The sequence below is a fragment of the Heliangelus exortis genome, chromosome 2 (assembly GCF_036169615.1).
Source record: "Heliangelus exortis chromosome 2, bHelExo1.hap1, whole genome shotgun sequence".
Classification (NCBI taxonomy): Eukaryota; Metazoa; Chordata; class Aves; order Apodiformes; family Trochilidae; genus Heliangelus; species Heliangelus exortis.
This window is the reverse complement of record NC_092423.1, coordinates 96,374,789-96,394,268: the sequence shown is the minus strand read 5'-3', so window position 1 is coordinate 96,394,268 and position 19,480 is coordinate 96,374,789. Positions and strand designations below refer to the sequence as shown.

General features: G+C 35.3%; 1 protein-coding gene across 2 annotated transcripts in view; it reads right to left on the bottom strand.

The window, feature by feature from the left end:
* Window positions 1-3,059: 3,059 nt before the first annotated feature.
* The window catches only part of CDH19 (cadherin 19), a 58,942-nt gene continuing 42,521 nt past the window's right edge, over window positions 3,060-19,480 (bottom strand). For both annotated transcript variants that reach the window (XM_071737079.1, XM_071737080.1), the window contains 4 exons: window positions 15,271-15,392; window positions 8,341-8,458; window positions 6,034-6,285; window positions 3,060-4,209 (listed from right to left, as the gene is read on the bottom strand). In XM_071737079.1, the coding sequence (XP_071593180.1) occupies window positions 3,719-4,209; window positions 6,034-6,285; window positions 8,341-8,458; window positions 15,271-15,392 (983 nt within the window). In that variant the 3' untranslated portion in view covers window positions 3,060-3,718. The remainder of the gene's footprint in view (window positions 4,210-6,033; window positions 6,286-8,340; window positions 8,459-15,270; window positions 15,393-19,480) is intronic.

The following is a 19,480-nucleotide window of genomic DNA, read 5'->3' as shown; positions in this document are numbered from 1 at the left end:
CTCTGTTGTTAGCTTTGCATCCTTTAAAGTTTTAATCTGGTAACTTCTGTTGAACTTGTTCAGTCAGATGTATGTATGCAGATGTTATTATTTTCTACCAACCAGTCTTCTTTGAACCTCCACATGGGGAGTATTTTTTTTTAATTAAGTGTTAATATCACTAAAGAGCTATTTAAGTCAGACTTAAAATGTTTGGTGGATTAAGAGCCATTTATATCCTGGAGAGTTCTGTGAAACAGTCATGGTTTCTATTTGTATGTATTAATATTTCCTCTTAGTTCTATATACCTTAATGCCTTTGCTCTCAGCTATCCTCTTGAGCATTATGCATATTTCTATTATCTATTAGTTTTTGGTTTTGTTTTATTTTGGTTTTTTTGGGGTGGGGGTTGGGGGTAAAGTGTTTCATAGTGATTTATCAGTCTCTATTAATATTTTATCCTTTTGTGCACTATAGTTATATCTTTATGTTTCTTGGATTCTGTGTATGAGACATAGGGTTGATATAGACCCATAGTAAGAGTATTTTTTCTGAATAAATATGAGAACAAACAACCTACTGTTGTAAAATGTCTCAACTTTTTCAATAAATATTAATCCATTATATTTTATGAAATATAGGTTTATCAATTTTCTGGTAGAGAAATCTTACAGACTTTACCAATAGCTACTGTTTTTTTCATATAACTTCTATTTGATCAAGGGTAAAACATATTCTTTGCCAGAATGTAAGATCATATGCTCTCCTTCAACTTCTGCTCCACAGAGAGCATATATTAGATTTGACTTTGAAGCATGAAATGTATAGTGTCTTTTCAAAAATATTTTGCTCTTATCTGACAGGGTTACCCCATACAGCTACGAATGAGTGTTAAAATAATCACATTTCCAATGCAAATTTTGCAAGTAAAGCTAGGAGTGTAATGACAGTATCTGTGAGAGAATGTGGTAAGAGACTTATGTGAAGTAAAGACTAAGATTATCCTCAGTGGCGAGCAGAATTTCTTCCCAGTGCTATGGTAAGAAAAAACCTACATGATATATAAAATGAAAATCTAAGAAAAACTCTTTATTTTGGGTGACTCAATAAACGAGATACCTTATTCCAGTCACAACGAGTCTGAAGCTGCAATGTGCTCTTGAGTTACTTTTTGTCTTTTGTTTATTAACTTCAAGTGACTGAATGTTTTTATTGATATATGCATAGTCTTCATTTCATTGGCATTTAAGTAATAAAACCAATAACACAACACTTCGAATTTTCATGAGTGCAGTCAAAACAAGAAGCCAATCTTCTGTCTGGTAATTCATCAGTTCTTTACCAGTTCATTCTTTACCAGTTCTTTATCAGTTCATTCTCATGAATAGCTGAATATATATATATTTACCATCTGGTAACTTATTTGCTCTCTTCACTTCAACTAATGGTACAGCTAATTCTGGCCAATAACAGGTTTTAGAAGACAAAGGTAAAAGAGTATTCTCTTGGGAAAACGATTCCACAGTAGACCTAATAATCAGGAAATATGGCTAATAACTTATCTTTTATTTATTTCATACTATTTTTTTTTATGTATCTCTTATGTGTTGAATTTTGATTTCAAATAGGAAGACACTTCAACAAAAAATTATTGCAGACATTTCTCAGCTAAATTAAGTACAGTATATTAGAAGAAATGTGAAGTTACTTGGTCAGTTCAGTGATTCTTTTCTCCCATGTGGAAACAAACTGACAGAACCTAATACGATGTGGCCCAGTAACAGCTAAGAATAAATTCTTTGGACCTAAATGCTCCCTTTCTATGCTGTGCAAACAGTTTTGTTCCTTTTCAGGTAAAAATCTTTTAAAATCCACTGAAGGTCATTATTCACTTCCATACTGAAGTTGCTGACAATAGCATACTTTGATTTCAAAAATTGCATGTCAGTTGTATGCACTGGTTCCAAAAATTATTTGGTGTTATTGTTCGTTACAGTAAAGAGGTAATTACAAGGGCAAATCCTGTTGATCATTCAAAGCCATTTCCCCACATAAGTGGACAAAGTCTCTGAATTGAGAAAGGATCAGACATTGTTATTCTTTTTTGTGCTAAATTCAACCTGAAAGCACAGTTCTGTCTTTCTCTATTTCGCTCCATAAAACAGATTACTAATGTGCACAGTATTATCTCAAATAAAAGGGGTTTTTTTTTGTTACTTCTGTTTTAGAACCATTGAACATGAATGTTAGAGTCATTCATACAGTATTTTTATTTATGAATTTTTAAATCTGTTTTGAAGATTTTTATTCATATTTGCATCCTTATTAAAAAAAAAAGAAAAAAAAAAAAGAGGAAAAAAAAATATATTGCATATCTTTTTTTATCCTGATCTCAGCTTTTATCTCTGGGAATGTAGCAGTTGATTATATAATGACATTTTTGTAAAATAAATACGTGATAGAAAAGAGGTGAGTTAAATACAGGAAGGCTGATTTTTCTAGATTGAATATATTGAACATATTTGAGGACTCTCAGAACAAAAATTGCAGCTCTGTACTGGTATAAGTAAAACCAACGAAATATCCTGAGACAGCTTTATATTACTTATGGAATGTTTAGAAAAATTACTGTGGGAAATTAATTTTGAAGTCTGACTTGAGTCTTTCAAAATTATTCAGGTTCATTTTCTGAAGTGGATTAACATTACAGGCATTTTATTCTTTCATTATCTAATATTATACATGATGTTTTATAACCATCAACTTAGCATTTAAAAATTCTTAATGCTGTTATAATAAAACTGACTACTGCCCATAATTTTATGTTCCATAAGAAAAAAAAATATCTCTGCTGTTAGATCAGTCATCCTTTAAGCTCTTAATAAAATAAAAAATGCTTCTATTTGGATAACATTTTTTTCTTAGCACAGTAATATGTAAAGTGGTTGATTGCAGTATTTATGTTGAATATTGATTCTAACTTGAACTGATTACTTCTTTTCTGTCTTATTTGTTAGAGTAAGTATTGGTTTACATATTTTCCAGTGGTTCCATATAAAAATGAAATGTCAGCAAATACTTTCTGATGTTGTAATATGTCTTTATTTTACACTGATAGCAAAATACATTTGCTTTAGATTTATCATCTTAAGAACAATAAATAGACTATTCTGTGAGCACTTATGGCAGCTGTATTAGAAGATTTTAGGGTCTATTTTTTTAACACAGGTATATTTATATAATGAAGCATTATACAAATATGTATATTTAACTTTGGTTAATGAATATAATCAACTGCAACAGCAGAAGTCTGGCTTAACTTTGGAAACGGTTTAAAGCATACAGATGACAGGATATTTACAATATCCATTTATGGCTTCTACTCCTCCTTTTGTACTTGCAGGACCCAGGTTTTCAGTATTCAAAAGTGGGCTTAGATATCCAAAGCACCACAGTTTGCATTCATGCATCTCGACAGACAAGCTTTTCAAAAAGAATTCTCCATTCCTTTACCTCACGTGAAGGAATTACATGATTACCTCAGGATTCCTCATTACACATCTGGTGTAATATTTCAAAAGAACTCTATACCCAAGATTTCACAGAAAAAAAACAAAACAAAAACCTTGCACCTTTATTTTTAATGCTTAAATGTAGTTTGATCTCCTTTTAAAAAAAACCCACAGTAATTTTTGGTTTCTGAGATTTAGGAAAATAAAACAACAAACCCAAAGGTAACTAATCCCTTAGACTTCTATGGGAAGTGTACATTCCTGCAAGCTGTTTAAAGTGAGGTCCCCAGTCTGTCAGGTAGTCATAACTCTGATCCACATCTGATGTATTTGAACCTAAAGAGCTTAGGGATCCTGCCAAAGAGCCAGCCCCCTCAAATGCGTAGGTCTGAAGTGAGTCATATGGAGGAACACTAGGATCTGTATTGGCTTCTTCAAGCTTTTCTGAGATGAATTGCCTGAAGATTGCACTGTCAGGGCCAACCTGCAGAGACTGTCTGTAGAGGCTGTGGATTTCTGTGGTCACCTTCTTCCGAGGTCTGTGTGTTCTCATGACAGTGCGGGTCCTCAGTGCTGTGATATCAAAGGCTTCTGTGTCCTCCTCTCCACCTCCTTCATCATCATACCTGACAATGTTCTCTCTGAATTCTTCCATTTTCTCTGAAAAGGGGGTCTTCTTTCTCTGCTTCCTTATGGCTACAATTGCCAAAATGAGCACTAAAAAAAAAAAAAACACCCAAAAACCATCAAAAAACCCATTAACACAAACAGCAACAAAAAAAGAAATAAAACAAAGGAAAAAAATAAACAGAACCAGTCTTTGAATGTGCTCAGAAAGACTTTAAAAGATTATAACATTTTTAATATCAATTCTACTACAAAGTGAAGCTTGACAATTTTATAGAGCTGTAATTTTTATCGTTTTTATGGTTTTGAGATGAGCTTAGTATGTGGTAGGGAAATGGCTGCAAAGGGAATTATAAAATAAATGAAGGAAATGGAGTAGTTCTTCTGGTAGGTGGGAGTGTGAAGCTGATGGAAACACAGGTAATGCTTTTTTTAAATAGCGTTGGTTTATCACATAACATATCAATGTCACATTCAAAATTTAAATTCTAAATCTCTCCGTCTCTCTCAGACCAAAGTCCCAGGATGATAACATAAAAAAATGAAGCTCTGTGGAAGATACCCTCATCAACTGGTTGGAACATTTAGTTCCACAGACTATACAGTTCAATTATTTCTGCTATGATTGTTTGGAAATATGAACACTATAACTACATTTTGTTTGATGTTGTAGTAGTAGTTACTACCAAAGCCTATGAAGCAGAGCAGCATGTTTCTCTCATATATTGAAGGGTTTTAAAATGTTATATTTAAGCATTGTTTTTTGATCCCACCCCATTATTTTCTTAACTGAATAATCCCTTTGAAATCATCTATAACTTTCACATATATTAATGAATGCATTTTTAAATTAAAATGCAGTTCTATTTAATAAGTTTATAGACTATTATTTTTTACTCGGGGCATAGCATGGCTATTCTGCCTGGAATTCTCCAGGACTACCTCTAAGGTATTCTGTCAACCAGTCTCCAATACAGGCCAAAATTTTCCTGCTGGAAGTCTAAGTTCTGATGACTTCTCTTTTTACTTCTCCAAGAATTGAAAAACTGATAACTTCATGATTGCTATGCCCAAAAAATCTTCCAACCATCACAGCACCCACAGATCCTTCTCTGTTTGCAGGAAACCAGTCTAGAAAGGTGCTGACACAGCTCTCACCAGCTGTGTCAGGAAGTTCTCTTAAGTTGAATCCCCACAAGAACAAGGCCTAGTGATGCTGGTACTTCTACCACCTCCTTATAGAGTATTTTTTCTGCCTCTTAATCCTGGCTGGGTGGTCTATAACAGACTCCTGCCATATCTACTTCGTTTGTCTTACCCATCATCTTTCTGCTGTATGGATACCATGGCTCCCTACTCCATCTGGCAGAACTTCCTCTGTATCCTTCCATACTAACTGCCCCACCAGGCCCTGGCTGACACACCATGCTCTGCCCACCCTGATCACAGTGCTCCTGATTTCTGGCATTCCTCAAGGGCTTTTTCTTTTTGCACCCATGGGGGTGGGACTTGGCTGCTCTTTCTTCTGTCTCCACCCACATCTCCTCAGCCACTCGCTCTAGATATGGGCTCCCAGTCACTCTTTCAGCTCCCCCTCAGGATCCCTCTGTTTAAGGAAAAAACCCTGTGTGACAAAGCACCAGAGCTGCTCACCTTGGCAACTGAGGACCAATACAAACAAGTAAGAAAGTGACTCAATTAAAGGCAACCTTTAAGATAGTATGCTGGAATTTATATTTTTCTGAACGCTAGGGCAGAGGAATTGCCATTAAGAAAAGAGTAAACAAACTAAGTATTTGCCTCGTTGCATTTTTTTTCAATAGCACAGTTCTTCCAGACTTCTAGCCGAGGGAACATCTTTGTCACTTAATCAAGCCCACAGTAAAAGGAAAGAATGTAATTTCTCATACTTACCTAGGAATATTAGTATGCAAGCCAAAACAGCAACTAGAGCTTCTGTGCTGAGACCCATGGCATGCAAGAAAGCTCCATATCGGCAGTAGATGATGTTAACTTCAGTGTTGCAGTCACAGACAGTGATAGTGAGAGTATTTGTGCTTGTCAGTGGTGGAGTTCCATTATCCAGAATTAAGATTGGCAAGTAGAAAGAAAACTGCTGTTGCTTACTGAAGCCACTTTTTGCTGTGAAAATTCCAGCTGTGTTATCTAGAACATAAATTGTTATGTGTGATACATGTTTATCATTTATTTCTTTAACAGCAACAAGAACACTCCACTGTAATCTGACCTGATTAAGAATAAATGGTGCCATGAAAAGCTACATATTAATACTGTTCAAAAACTTAAGATATGTGATGGGTTTTTTTGTGTCAGTTGTGGATAATTGTACATATTTTTCACATGCGTAGTCCAGGGGCAATAATAAAATTTGACCCATGAACTCTGATTTTAATGTTCAGAGATAAAAATAATCCCACTGTGTTCAGTGCCTGACACCTGCTCAGACTAACTAATTGGTTATTAAAATTGTTCCATATAACCAGCTGCTGCCGATCCAGCAGTTTATAGATGAAATATAGACAGTTTACCAATCACAAGATTTCAAAAGTGTGTCAGCCACACACAGAGAGAGCAGGTGGCAATGGGAAGAAGAGAAAGCAAGAAAAAAGTCCTCTAAAATTGTCTGTTTTTTCTCTCTGACTCAAAAACTGCAGGTAGCTTATCTCCTACTGTAAATTAGGGAAAAGTTGCTGGTGCCTCCCCCTTTGCATTGCATTTAATTATTAGTGTTTAGAAATAAGTTTCATACAAAACCCAGTAAGCAGCTTATGTTCAGATCCTGCTGCATATCAGCTACTTCAAATCTGAAACTTACCTTGCTGCAAAACAAATTACCTAACACAAATTGTCTATATCTGTGTATAAATGAAAGAAGAAACACCTATGTCAGAAATTTTTGTCATGGCAGGTTGAATTACTGCATCTGTGCATACATGTACATAGAAGAGAAAAAGTGTGTCTACTGTTCTCTGTATGATTCAACTATCCAGACAGTGTAGTGAAGTTAACTCCATTGCATTTAAGTTATCTGAGGTTTCTGTCATAATTCAGAAGATAACTAAGATAAAATGCTACAGATCTGTAGACTAATTTTTGCTTTTGCCTAGGACTATCTCAATTCACCCAGCTGTTCCTACGAAATGCAACAGAAAGAGGAAGATTGAAGGCTGACCCTACTATGTTATAAAAGGTGGGCTGGTTTTTTTCCCACATCAATAGCCACCAAAAGGAAGTGGATGTATTGCGTGGCTCTGCTTGGATTTTGTGCAGAATGAGCAAAGGTGGAAAAGGCTCGTGGCTCCTACACAGTTTAAACTTAATGTAACAAGCAATCTCTTCCTGGCACTGAGATATTAATGAAGCTGGAAATTGAAACACATATTAATACATTAACTTCAGAGATATTGAGAGCAGCAGTTTGCTATTTAACATGGTCTGGACTTTTCAAAACTTATTTCCATTGATTAATTCACCTAGCCAGAACATTCAAATAATTAGCAAAGTCAATAAGAGTAATGTGTACTTTAGTTGAATCTGGAGCTCTTTTTCGTAGTCTCAGCAAATTTACTCTAAGCATTCATCCTCCCTGTAATTCTATCAGATATTGCACTTAAGTTTTCCCTTCAGTGTTTTTTTCTTAATATTGCTGTGTATCACTCTTTGTAAGAGTCTCAATCACCATCAGTTCTGTATAACATTAAAATACATATAGAACACATTTTATGATGTCACCATTAATCAGTTTATGACATTTTGACTATAAAAAAAAGATTATGTTTGGATTTATTACTGTTTATAATTTTATTCTTGCTCTAGTGATGAAATTAATGAGTAGTATTACCAGCATTTTCTATTACTGGTGATCTCATTTCACAGACAAGTAGATAATTTTAACAAAAAAGTTGATACTTCCCATCATATCCTACAATAAGAAAATACATTTGAAGGAATACCAGTGTATTTTTCATCTCATCATTTTTTTCTTTTCTTGAGTTAGAGCTGTCATATGATTATGTATGTTACTTGTCTGAGAAAGGAAAATTAATTTCCTAGTATTACTGAACTCTGGTTTTGAAATTAATCACATAACATGTTATATCTTTTAATAACATTTTCTATGTAGTCAGAAATTTTTATAAAAGACTAGAAACTTGCATCTTTCATTTGGAAGGTCTTAAAGGGCTACATGAATGAGACCACCTTGATTATCTTTGACAGTAAAATGTGAGTTGTTTGTGGCCTCCTCAGCCAATGAGTAGTAAAAACGATGACTTTCTGGTGAGTCGTCCTGGTCCACTGCACTGATGGTTTGAATTAGCTGGAAACAGAAATAAACAGAACTGTTTAATAATTTGCTTACCATTTATGACAGTAAAAGGCCATGTCAAGTATGTTAAATTGTTGATGCTAGAGATGTGACCTGTGATTACATATTGAGTGTATGCTATGCAGTCACAAATATATACTTCCAATGCTTAAATGATCACACTGAGGCTCATATCCTGTAAATACTATGCTTTGGTTTTTTCAGCAATTTGAGCAGCAGGCATTAAAATACTGAGAAAATATAAAATATTTTCTGGAGCAAAAGACAAGGAATAAAGAAGCTTCCATAAATGAAAAAAAGAAAAAAAGAAAGAAAGAAAAAAAGAAAAAGAGAAAAAAAGAAAAAAAGAGAAAAAGAAAAAAAAATTCTCATATAGTGCTTTATCCTTTTTTTTTTTTTTCCCCAAGGTAAAAAGTATATCATTCTGCATCTGAACAAATCCCTCTACAGAAACCCCTTATTGTTCAGCCCAAAAACACATAGACATTCAACTGATATATTGGAGCTCCAATAAGTGAGATATGGTAAAAAATTCATGTGCTGAACATTGATTCTGTATATTATAAGAGACTGATTATTGAACTGCTTTACCACTTTTTCTCAAGAAAGCAAAAGAGCCTTCATCAACAAATATGTCAAACCAGAAAGTCATTGAAAAATAATAATAAAATCAGTAACTATTCAAAAGCATATATATAACCTCTGTAAATAAAGAGCCAAACTACAGTTAACATAATTAATGATGCTTCTGTTTAAAAAGAGCATATTTTTCTTACTTTTATCAGAAAGCATTTAATGAGCTGAGCATCAGAATATATTAATGAGTATCCTTGGTGAGAAGGAGTAAAGCAAACTGATGCTATGCAACCAATTTTAAGAATGTGTCCAGTTTGAGTTAAGTCTCTATTTTATCAGTCACCTCATGCCTTGTACATATGTACAACCCAGATACTTGAAGCATCTACTTTCCCCAAACAAAAAATCATCTCAATGCTAAAAGCAGTGCTTTAAAACCAAAGCAGTAAGTTAATGGAAGTGACTACAGTCTTCCATCTGTGCCTTTGAAAACTCTTTCCCAATTAAACCATCTTTCAGTTGAAGATCTAAGACTCCAGAACACATTTTTTTCCTTTTAAAGCAAGGTAAGTTTGATTAAATCATCACAGCAGAGAGAAGATGTTGCACATACCCCAGAATTTTTGTGTTCTTAGAACTCCTCCCTTTTTATATGTAAATTTTATTTTAAATCTGTATTTCCACTCCATGAAAAAATGAGGACCCTTTAGAATTTTATTGCTACTGTTGAAAGAAGTGATTGTTCAGTGATATATACCTGGTGACAACTATACAAAGGATAAAGCTTGTTGAGGAAATTTTTTCCTTTTCCTCTGAGCAAACAAAATAGCTAAGCAGATGCTAACACAAGTACAGGCATGCAGGTCAACGAATCAGTGCAGAGAAATAACTGATCCTTGGTATTACCCAATAATAAATCATATCCTTCATTTTTAAAAGGGAATAGAGTTCTCAGAATATGCTCAGTATGAACAGCAATAGGGAACAAAACAATATATCCAGACTAAAACACAAACAATGGAACATTTTCATTAAAATATTCCACCACACCCCTGAAAAAAGGAAGTAGACTCTGCTGGCCTTTCCCGTTGGTATGCTACTTAAATCTCTATGACTGCAGCTGAGAAAAAGCTTTATATGGATGTATGTCTCTCTGTACAATTAAAGGACTACCAAACTAGGCCAAATAAGCAGACTAATACAGCAGCCTACAAAGATATCATAGCCACATATATTTTTTAAAATATTATTATTTATTTGTTTTTAAATTTAGTAATTAGTAGAGGAAACTTATCTACCTAACTACAAAACCAAACACCAATAAAACCATTAATTATCATTCCAGTTTTCATTCTGATTAATAGTTATTTAACCAGGTATTAACAATTTCTTTGTAAAGTACATCTGCAGCAATGTATCATATCTGCAAATTATAAAATTATTTTATTTGTGAAGTAAATGCTGTTTTGCTATTTATTTATTTATTTACCTCTATTGCTTTACATTCAGAATATATTTCTCCATATAGATTTTGTCTATATCTGATCCTATCAATATAATTTTGAGGAGTGTGTATCTAGCTGAAAAAAACCCAGAACAGCTGCCCTTGTTTTGATCTGTACTGTGCTTTTTTATACAAACCTAAGACTTCTGCTGCTGTTCTAGGCATATTTACATGCCATTAAGTTTTCACTCTAGAAGAAGGGGAATATTTGGAACATAAGGACAGGGCAAGCCCTTATTGTTTATTTCTTATGGTATCACTTCCACTAAGATTCAACAAATCCAGATAAGCCTATAAAATATTCAGACAGCAATAGGCAGCATGTATTTTTCTAATGGAAAATTCACCCAAAGAGAAGGAAATTGATTATTTTTTTTTCTTTTTTTTTGGTTTTCCTAGGCTTTAGTATGTCTAACCCAGGAGATGAGATTCTAGCCTTTCACCGAGAAAATAGGCATCACAGACTGAAAAACTGCACTTATTGTCTGTGAGTCAAAGCTTAAAATCCACTACATTTTAGTGTGTAAACAAGGAAATAGAGTGAATTTTATGTTGCTTTTGCAAGATTTGTTGCTGTATTGACTGTGCTGAAATTTAATTTCTGTAAAATTTGTTGTTTCAGTTACCAGTGATCTAAAACATTTAATAATCCACCAGTCCATTTTCAAATGAGCATTTCTTTAAAATTGAGATCAATTAACTTGATTTTTCTTGAAAAACTGCTTTAACTTCCTGGTGGGAAATCTCATTTACTGTTTTATTTTCAAAACAATCTTAGATCACTGATGGGAATAGCAAGAGTTCATTTGATCAAAGGTCAGAAAAAGATGTGGCCTGTTAAACTCAACTTCCTCATCCATCTGATTAGTGGGCACCTTCAACTAATAAATATCATCAGTGGGGGAGTCTAAGATAGCAATAACAGTTCTGATTTTCCATTAATTCACTATTTTGTAAAGAAGAGAATTTACATAAACAATTTTGGACTGCATGTCTAGCTGAATTCTTCCTGTGTTACAAATTATTACAAATTACAGAGTAGTTGACTGCACAGTGCTCTTGATGAAAATTCATTGAAAATTTATTTTCTCAGCCCCGAGTACTGTCCCTGAATTGGAAATATAGAAATGTCTAGAAGGAAGAAGGCTCCTCTTTTATCGTACTTTGTGCTTCCAATGACTTTCACTTTACAACTTTCAGCTTAAGGCATAGGCTGTCCATCTGAACAACCATCAGTATCTCTAATTTTGATGCTAGAGTACTCAGAGCGTGTAATTTGGAGTCCTTTGAACATGCTGCCGTTCCCCACTAAAGTCCTACCATTCCCATTAGACAGACAGAAAGATACAGGAACAGATTTCCCACATTTCTCTTACTGCTTTCATTTCATTTGTTTTGTTTTGCACCCAACATGTTCCAAGAGGAGCTCTGCTGTGTTTTCAGGTATGTAAAAGATCTGATTTCCCACCTGTTCTGGGAATACAGAAGAGGTTTTGTTCAAATTGGCAGGGGTCTTGTAAGTAGTATTTGTCTCGTTGTTTAATAACATTTGATGACCATTAGAGTTGAGTGCAGCTGAAAGACTGAGAATTTCATTATTTTAATTTACATATGAATTTTCCAGGTAAAGTTTCTTCCTCAAGACTGAGGTGCTTCTTTTGACTGCTTCTGTTTATTTTTTGAAAAGCAAATTGACATAATATTGATTAGACTTCCTTGAGTCTACTATAAGATGTTTGTATTCAGCTATAAATAAAATGTTATACATCTAAACAAAGGAATAATGATGATAAAGGTTATGCCATGACACTTAGGTGCCTTTTTATGCTTGTTTAGTAATATTGATAAACTCTCCCAAATTGTTCCATTCTGTTTGAGATAAAGTTGTTGAATCACCATCAATATAAAACAAAATAAGGAATTTTCCATGGGTCACTCTGCTCATTGTTTCAAAAGGTCAGAAGTTACATTCAATGCATCTGCAGGTGCATCTTGGAGTAAAAATCTTTTAGAATATTTGGTGCTTTCACAGCTTCACCATGTTTTTATACTCTAAGGGATACCCTCATGACTGGTTTTCTTTTCAACTATTTATTTTCTTACCACTACTGCTCAGATGTTTTTTTAAATAATGAGAAAATAGCCAGGTGAAATAGTAAGCACTGGTTAACCCATCCCTTTCACTTCTCTGCTATCAAATATAATAGTTTACATCACAATTTGTTACAAAGGATCTGTTTTAATAAACCTCTCATTGTTATCATTAATCTTGTATCTGTAAAATTTGCTTTTCTTCTGTCAATACTTTTTATGTAACAAAATAATATCAAATGAGTACCTTCAGTTTCACTGAAACTGGTGATTATGTTATATGCTAAGCACTGAGGAAATAAATTTGTTTGTTTTTTTTTTTTATCTCTAACTCAAAGAGTTCCACATGCATAGTCACTTCTTTGGATGTAATAAAAATTATTAAACAAGCTACATCAAAATCACTTCATACATGATTCCCAAATTACAGGATCTCATAATTTCCAAAAGAAATATGCCATAGAGAAGAAAGCTTTAATTCAGAATCGAGGTGTATCCACTGAAACTTGTCTTCTGCTGAAATCTGATTCCTGCATGATAGGAAGATCAAAATCTACAAAAAGGACTGAAATTACCATGCATAAAGATTCATTCATTCTGGGTATTCAGGTTGCTGACATATGATATAAGGAATGTTGAGAGCAGGGAAGGAGGTGATTTCCAGAGGTTCAGAACATCTCTGAAAATATCTGTCAGCATACCATTTCCAACCAGATAGACATAGCTACTTTGGAAATTGAAATGTGATAGAATACCTGTAGCATCTTTGATCTCAACTCATAACAGACCTGTTTGGTATTGATTGAAGAAATATGGCTAACATAAAAGGGTATGTAATAACTCTGAAATGTAAATTGTTATTCAGTAGACAACCAGGACATAAATAAAGCCTTTTTTAAACCTTTTGGCTTCTTGCTGATGAGAATAAAGAAACTTTTTTCTGTGGGTGAAAAGTGAAAAACAAAAGAATAAAAGCACCGAATGAGATATATCAGCTATCACTTTTAAATCATAAACACTGAATAAAATATACATTTGACTGGAATAACTATGCACTTTAATAGCCAGAGTCTCAAAAAAAAAAAAAAAAAAAAAAAGCGCAGAATAACATTTTTCCTGTCTGTAAAATGGAAAAAAAATATCTTGCTCATTCCTCATTCAATTATTACAATTATTTCATTAATTAGTTCATTATTATAATTACTGTTACTATTCTTTACAGTGCTATATTTTCTAATAATTCATAATATAGTTTTATATGTTTACATAATTAGTTCATTATTATAATTACTGTTACTATTCTTTACAGTGCTATATTTTCTAATAATTCATAATATAGTTTTATATGTTTACATAATTTCTTATTGAAAAACTAGCCATTAATGAGCTACCATACAAATGTTATTTATCGGTAAGCATCTACAGAATAATAAAATCTTGGGAAATAAATCACTTTTTTTTTTTTTCTACTGTAGGCAAGTCCCAATCATGGATTACAAGTATCAGTTTCATGAGCTGTATTACTAATTCATAGTATCCTGAAGACAAAGGTGATGAAGTGTCATTTGCTTTAATGCCTGTACTTTGATCTGTAAATGTGTTGCACGAAGACCAGAAGTAACTGTGCTCAAAGTACCTCTGAACAAGAGGCTTTTGCGGAGTAAAAAGCTGCTAAATTCCAAAAAAACAAACCAACCACTGATATAGAAATATACAAATGGATGAAAAAGACTATAAAGAAATTACTCTTGCTTCAAAGAAAATTTTATTTAACTCCAGACTAATCAAGGTCAAAATAAACCAAGCTGGTGTAAAAAGAAAGGCTCTATGATTCAGAAATCAAAACATAGCAAAAACTTTGAATTGAACCCTCCAAGATATCCAAAAAATTTCTTTTCTATATCCAAAGAATGCTTTAAAGTGCTGAAAAAACCCATACATCTTTTTCTATCTATAGCTTTTGCTGTAGCTTATTTTTTAATTTTTTTTTTTTTTTAGACTCCTTTGTGGAACCTGGTGGCATTCTTATTGCACAGTCTGGGGCTTAAGCTGTGGATGCAAACGCAAAAAAAGGAAGCGAAGAGGAAGGTGGATGAAAGAAAATGGAGAGTCAGAAGTGTTACTTGGGGAGTCAGGGCAGCTGACTGATGTGACCCCATTTACCTGGGGAGTAAGCAGGATATGAAAAAAACCTCCTGTTAAGGATATTTAATACCACAATCCCATAACCTGCCATCTAGAGAATGTGTTGCAAGGGCAGGGACTTCAACATCTTCAGATTTTCACTGAACTGGACAGGTTTTGATTTCAGTTCACAATAAATGTTTTCTAACTGTAGAACATTATGGGTCTGTTTTGAATCTAGGCTAAGTTTGGTTCTTCAAGACCTGATGCGATGCTACCAGGCCTTGTTTTAACTTCTCTGACCCAAACTTGTATCAAGTCTGCATTTTATGCTGTTTGGGTTTTTTCAGAAAAAAGTTTCTGTCTGCATTTCTCTATTATCTGTTTTGGTAGACAGACAGGTAGATGTATTGATTTTGTTTTAAAGGAGAAAAAACACACATCAATCTTCTGAAATCTAGATTTTCACTGTAATGAGAAAACTGATGGCCAAGTCCTTTGCACTTACCTGACCAGAAACTGCATTTTCACAAACAAATGTTTCATAATATTTAGGAAATTCTGGTGCATGATCATTAATGTCGAGAACTTGGATATGCACATTGACTTCTGAAATTTTTTCAGGATTTCCTAATAGTTACAAAAAGAGAGAAATCAAAAGTTATAATATATCTAATATGTAAATCTAGTGTGGTCATTAGAAAATTTTACTTATATTCTGCAGAGAAGAAAATAGCCATTGAGACCTACAGACATATTTTATATTAAGCTTTTTTAATGAGATCAAATATACCCTGTACATTTATCAAATCGGAAATCGATTTAAATGTGATCTGGAGAAACTGAATACAGTTTTGTTCACACTGAACAACTTACTAGTGTTGTGGAAGGGTACGTAGAAGGATAGTGTCTTATAAGAGATTACCCTCTCCTAAGAGTATATGGCCAAGAACCATATTTAATGCAACAAGACTTAATAGGGAAAAAAAGGAATCCATAAAGAACATATAAGGACACAAGTCTCAGTGACATAAAGGAGAGAGTGATGAAAACCAAACCTGTCCAGACACGGTAATTGATAGGGGCACTAAGAGTGTGAGAAAGTTTATTCCTTCAAGGTTATCACGTCAGGAACCTTGTCAACTGGGAAATCAAGGGAGAAAAAGGGGGAACCAGAGACAAAGCATACCAAGACACGGACCTAACAAAGCAAATGTGAAGAAAATGACAAGGAACAAACTCCACAATAATTGATGGGATAGCCAGAAAACATAGGGCAATAATTCCAGGTAGATCAGTCTGGGCTTTGCAACTGTAAAGCAGCAAACCCTAGATGCCAATGGGCATGGGAACCAATGGTGCTGAACATATCCATGGGGGAAGTACAGGGAGAAACAAAAAGTGGGCAGACAGAAAGTGCTACAAGAGAGCCTGGTTGTGTGTAAAACTGGGCCATGCAGTATGCTTCTCTCTCTGAGCTCTGTGCCTGATCAGCAGTTGGCTCAGTGACCTTATGTTTTCTTATTAAATCTTTTCTTAGGTACCTCTTCTTGTAATCTTTATCATTGAATGTGTATGTATGTTGCAAGGACTAAGTTCCAGCTACTGATGAGACCAGCATATGGATGAGTGAAAATTGATGCCAGCTACTGGTGTCAGATGAGGCTGTGTCTGCCCTTGGCCCATGCTAAAGCTACTGGAGTGAGTGGGAAGCACAGGGGATGAGAGTCTGTATCTTCCCCAAACTGGGTTTTCATGAATATGTGTGGTTTTGCCAGCAAATTAAAAGCTCAGTTCAATAAATAGTGAGTCCTTTAGTCCAGGAAAGGTGCTCATGGGGCATCTGAGCCAATATACGTTCAGGGGACTTGCAAATGTAGAGTGCATGAGGGAGGAGTGTGTGAGTTTTGTAGGTTTGCCATAAGAGGATAAGAGGAACTGGGATCTGGGCAGGGGTGCCAGGTAGACAGAGGATCTGTTCAGAGACTGAAGGGATCCATGAGAGTGTGTGTGTGCTTGTTAACCTGGAGACTGTTGTGTGTCTGTACTTGTACCACTGATCTTCTGCCTCTCCAGCCAAAGAGGAGAAGAGGAGTTGACAGTCTGTCCTTGGGGTTTATGTGAGTCCTGTATGTAGGTGCTGCTGAAAGCAGTGGCAGTGTCTGTGGCAGTCTGCATGACCAGATGTGTCAATGCCCTGTGTCAGTGTGTGTCCCTTGAGAACACATGCTTAGCTTGAGACTGCAAAAAGGAAAGCTTCAGCTGAATTCTTGGGCCTGGGCAGAAGCCTTTCATCTCAAGAAGGCAGGCCCTGGGCTGGAGCTAATAGATAAGGCAGCTGCACATCCTTACACCACTTAATATCATGGATACTATGACTGATCACTATCCTTTATGAAATCCAGTAACTCTTCCTCTTCTTTAGTATTTTGGCAGAAATTTTCACCAAAGTTCACATGGATTAAAAACATTTCTGCCACTAGTAGATATGGAGTCTATTGCAGTGGAAACTGATAACCCACCCTGGGCAAGGCATAAAGCTAAGGATGAATTTGGAACTAGAGAGCTGTTCTGTCTACTAATCTCTGAACACATATTTTCAAAGAAATCTGATTTTGTCCAGGCATATTTTTACTCATGGAAGCTGTACTGCCTCTGTTACATAAGTGTACTTTATTGCTGTGTTTATCGAAAGCCACTTCATTACTGTGGCTTTACATTTAAAAGATATGACGGTGTAGTTAATTCCCACATGAAAAGGAAAAACAAACTCTGCTAATAAAAAAATACATTTTTTTTCCTACATTTACTAAATCTACATATGACTGTGTTTCTTTAAGTACCTCAAACAAGGAAAATCCAGACCTCACTATATTTGGGTTTTGGTACAAAGGTTGTATTTATGCTAGTCTTAAAAAGCTAATTGTTTATGTAATAAAACTGTTTATAAACATTCCATCTGAATCCAAGGGAAGGAAGATATGTAGGTCCAGCATCTTCTTGAAACTGGCTGCTCCTGATTTGGATGGCTGCACTCTTTGCTGGGTAAAATAATGGCTGTGGGGCCAGGCCCAAAGAGTGTGTTGAATGGAGCTAAATCTGCTTGGCAGGCAGCCTTAAGTGGTGTTCCCCTGGGTTCAGTACTGTGGCCATTTCTCCTTAATATTTTTATCAATGATCTGGACAAGGGGACTGAGTACACCCTGAGTAAGTTTGCAGATGACACCAGTTTGGGAGGAGTTTGATCTGCTTGAGGGTAGGAAGGTGCTGCCAAATATCTGGACAGGCTGGCAGGCTGGGCTTAGGCCATCTGAATGAGGCTTAAGGAGGACAAGTGCTGGGTCCTACACGTGGGTCTCACCAGCCCCATGGAACTCTACAGGCTTGTGGAAGAACGGCTGGATAGATACCTAGAGGAAAAGGACCTTGGAGTGTTGGCTGAGAAACAGCTGATTATGAGCCAGTACTGTGCCCAAGTGGCCACAAAGTCCTGCAATGTCCTGGCTTGTGTCAGAACTAGTGTGGCCAGCAAGACCAGGGAAGTGTTTGTCCCCCTGTCATCAGCATTGGTGAGGGTGCATTTAAAATACTGTGTGAAGTTTTGGGTCTCTCCCTATGAGAAGGACATACAGGTGCTGCACCAAGTCCAGAAAAGGTCAATGAAGGTTGTGAAGGGTCTAGAGAGCAAATCTTATGAGGAATGACTGAGAAAACTGGAGTTTAGTCCGGAGAAAAGGAAGCTGATGGTAGATCTCTCTCTACAGCCACCTGAAAGGAGGTTGTAGCAAGGTGGGGGCTGATCTCTTCTGTCAGGTAACAAGTGATAGCATGAGAGGCACTGGCCTCAAGTTGTTACAGGGAGGTTTAGGTTGGATAGTAGGAAATATTTTTTGCCAGGGGTTATGAAGCACTGAAACAGGAGCATGGTAAGTTGCCATCCCTGGAGTTATTAAAAAAGACGTGTGGATATAGTGCTTAAGTATATAGTTTAGCTACAGCTGGATGTGGTGATCTTAAAGGTCTTTTCCAACCTAAGTGGTTCTATTATTCTATACTTAATACCTGTCTGAAATCCTTTGTCTATCAGCACATTGAATCCCACTTGGCATAACTCTGAGAGGTGTCTGCCTTCCCCACAATATAATCTGTTCCTCTAATGGGTAAAAAGTTTCACTGAAACAGCAATGTTCACATTAACTTGAATGTATTGTTGGGTAGGTATCATAATGAAGACTTTTTTTCCAGTTAATAAAATAATCCTCAGACATTTCAGGAATGCTAAATATTTATAAATATCTCAATCTGCTTTGTCTAAACAAGAAGTAAGTCACTCACCAGGAAATTGTTTATAATTAAAATGTGCCTTATGATGGGTGCTAGTGTCACTGCTCCTGACATATTCAGAAGTCCTTTCAGGCATTTTCCTAAATTAGCCAAATGGACCTTTAAGAAGAAGAAAAAAAAAATGCACTCCTTTCTGCCTCACTTCAAACTGTATGCTTTTGGTTGGTTTTTACGTTGTTTTTTTAATGTATAATTCAATAGTTGCTTGGAGCAAACATTTGTTTTCTTGGATCTTATGGAATCTGTGCTGATAGCTTTGAGTCTTTTGCCAAAGGAAATGGCAGAAAAAGCAACTACCACAGAGATAAAGGGATAGATACTCAGCAGTTTCACATTGCTATTCCTTCTGTGAAATCATTAGAGCCATGCTAATT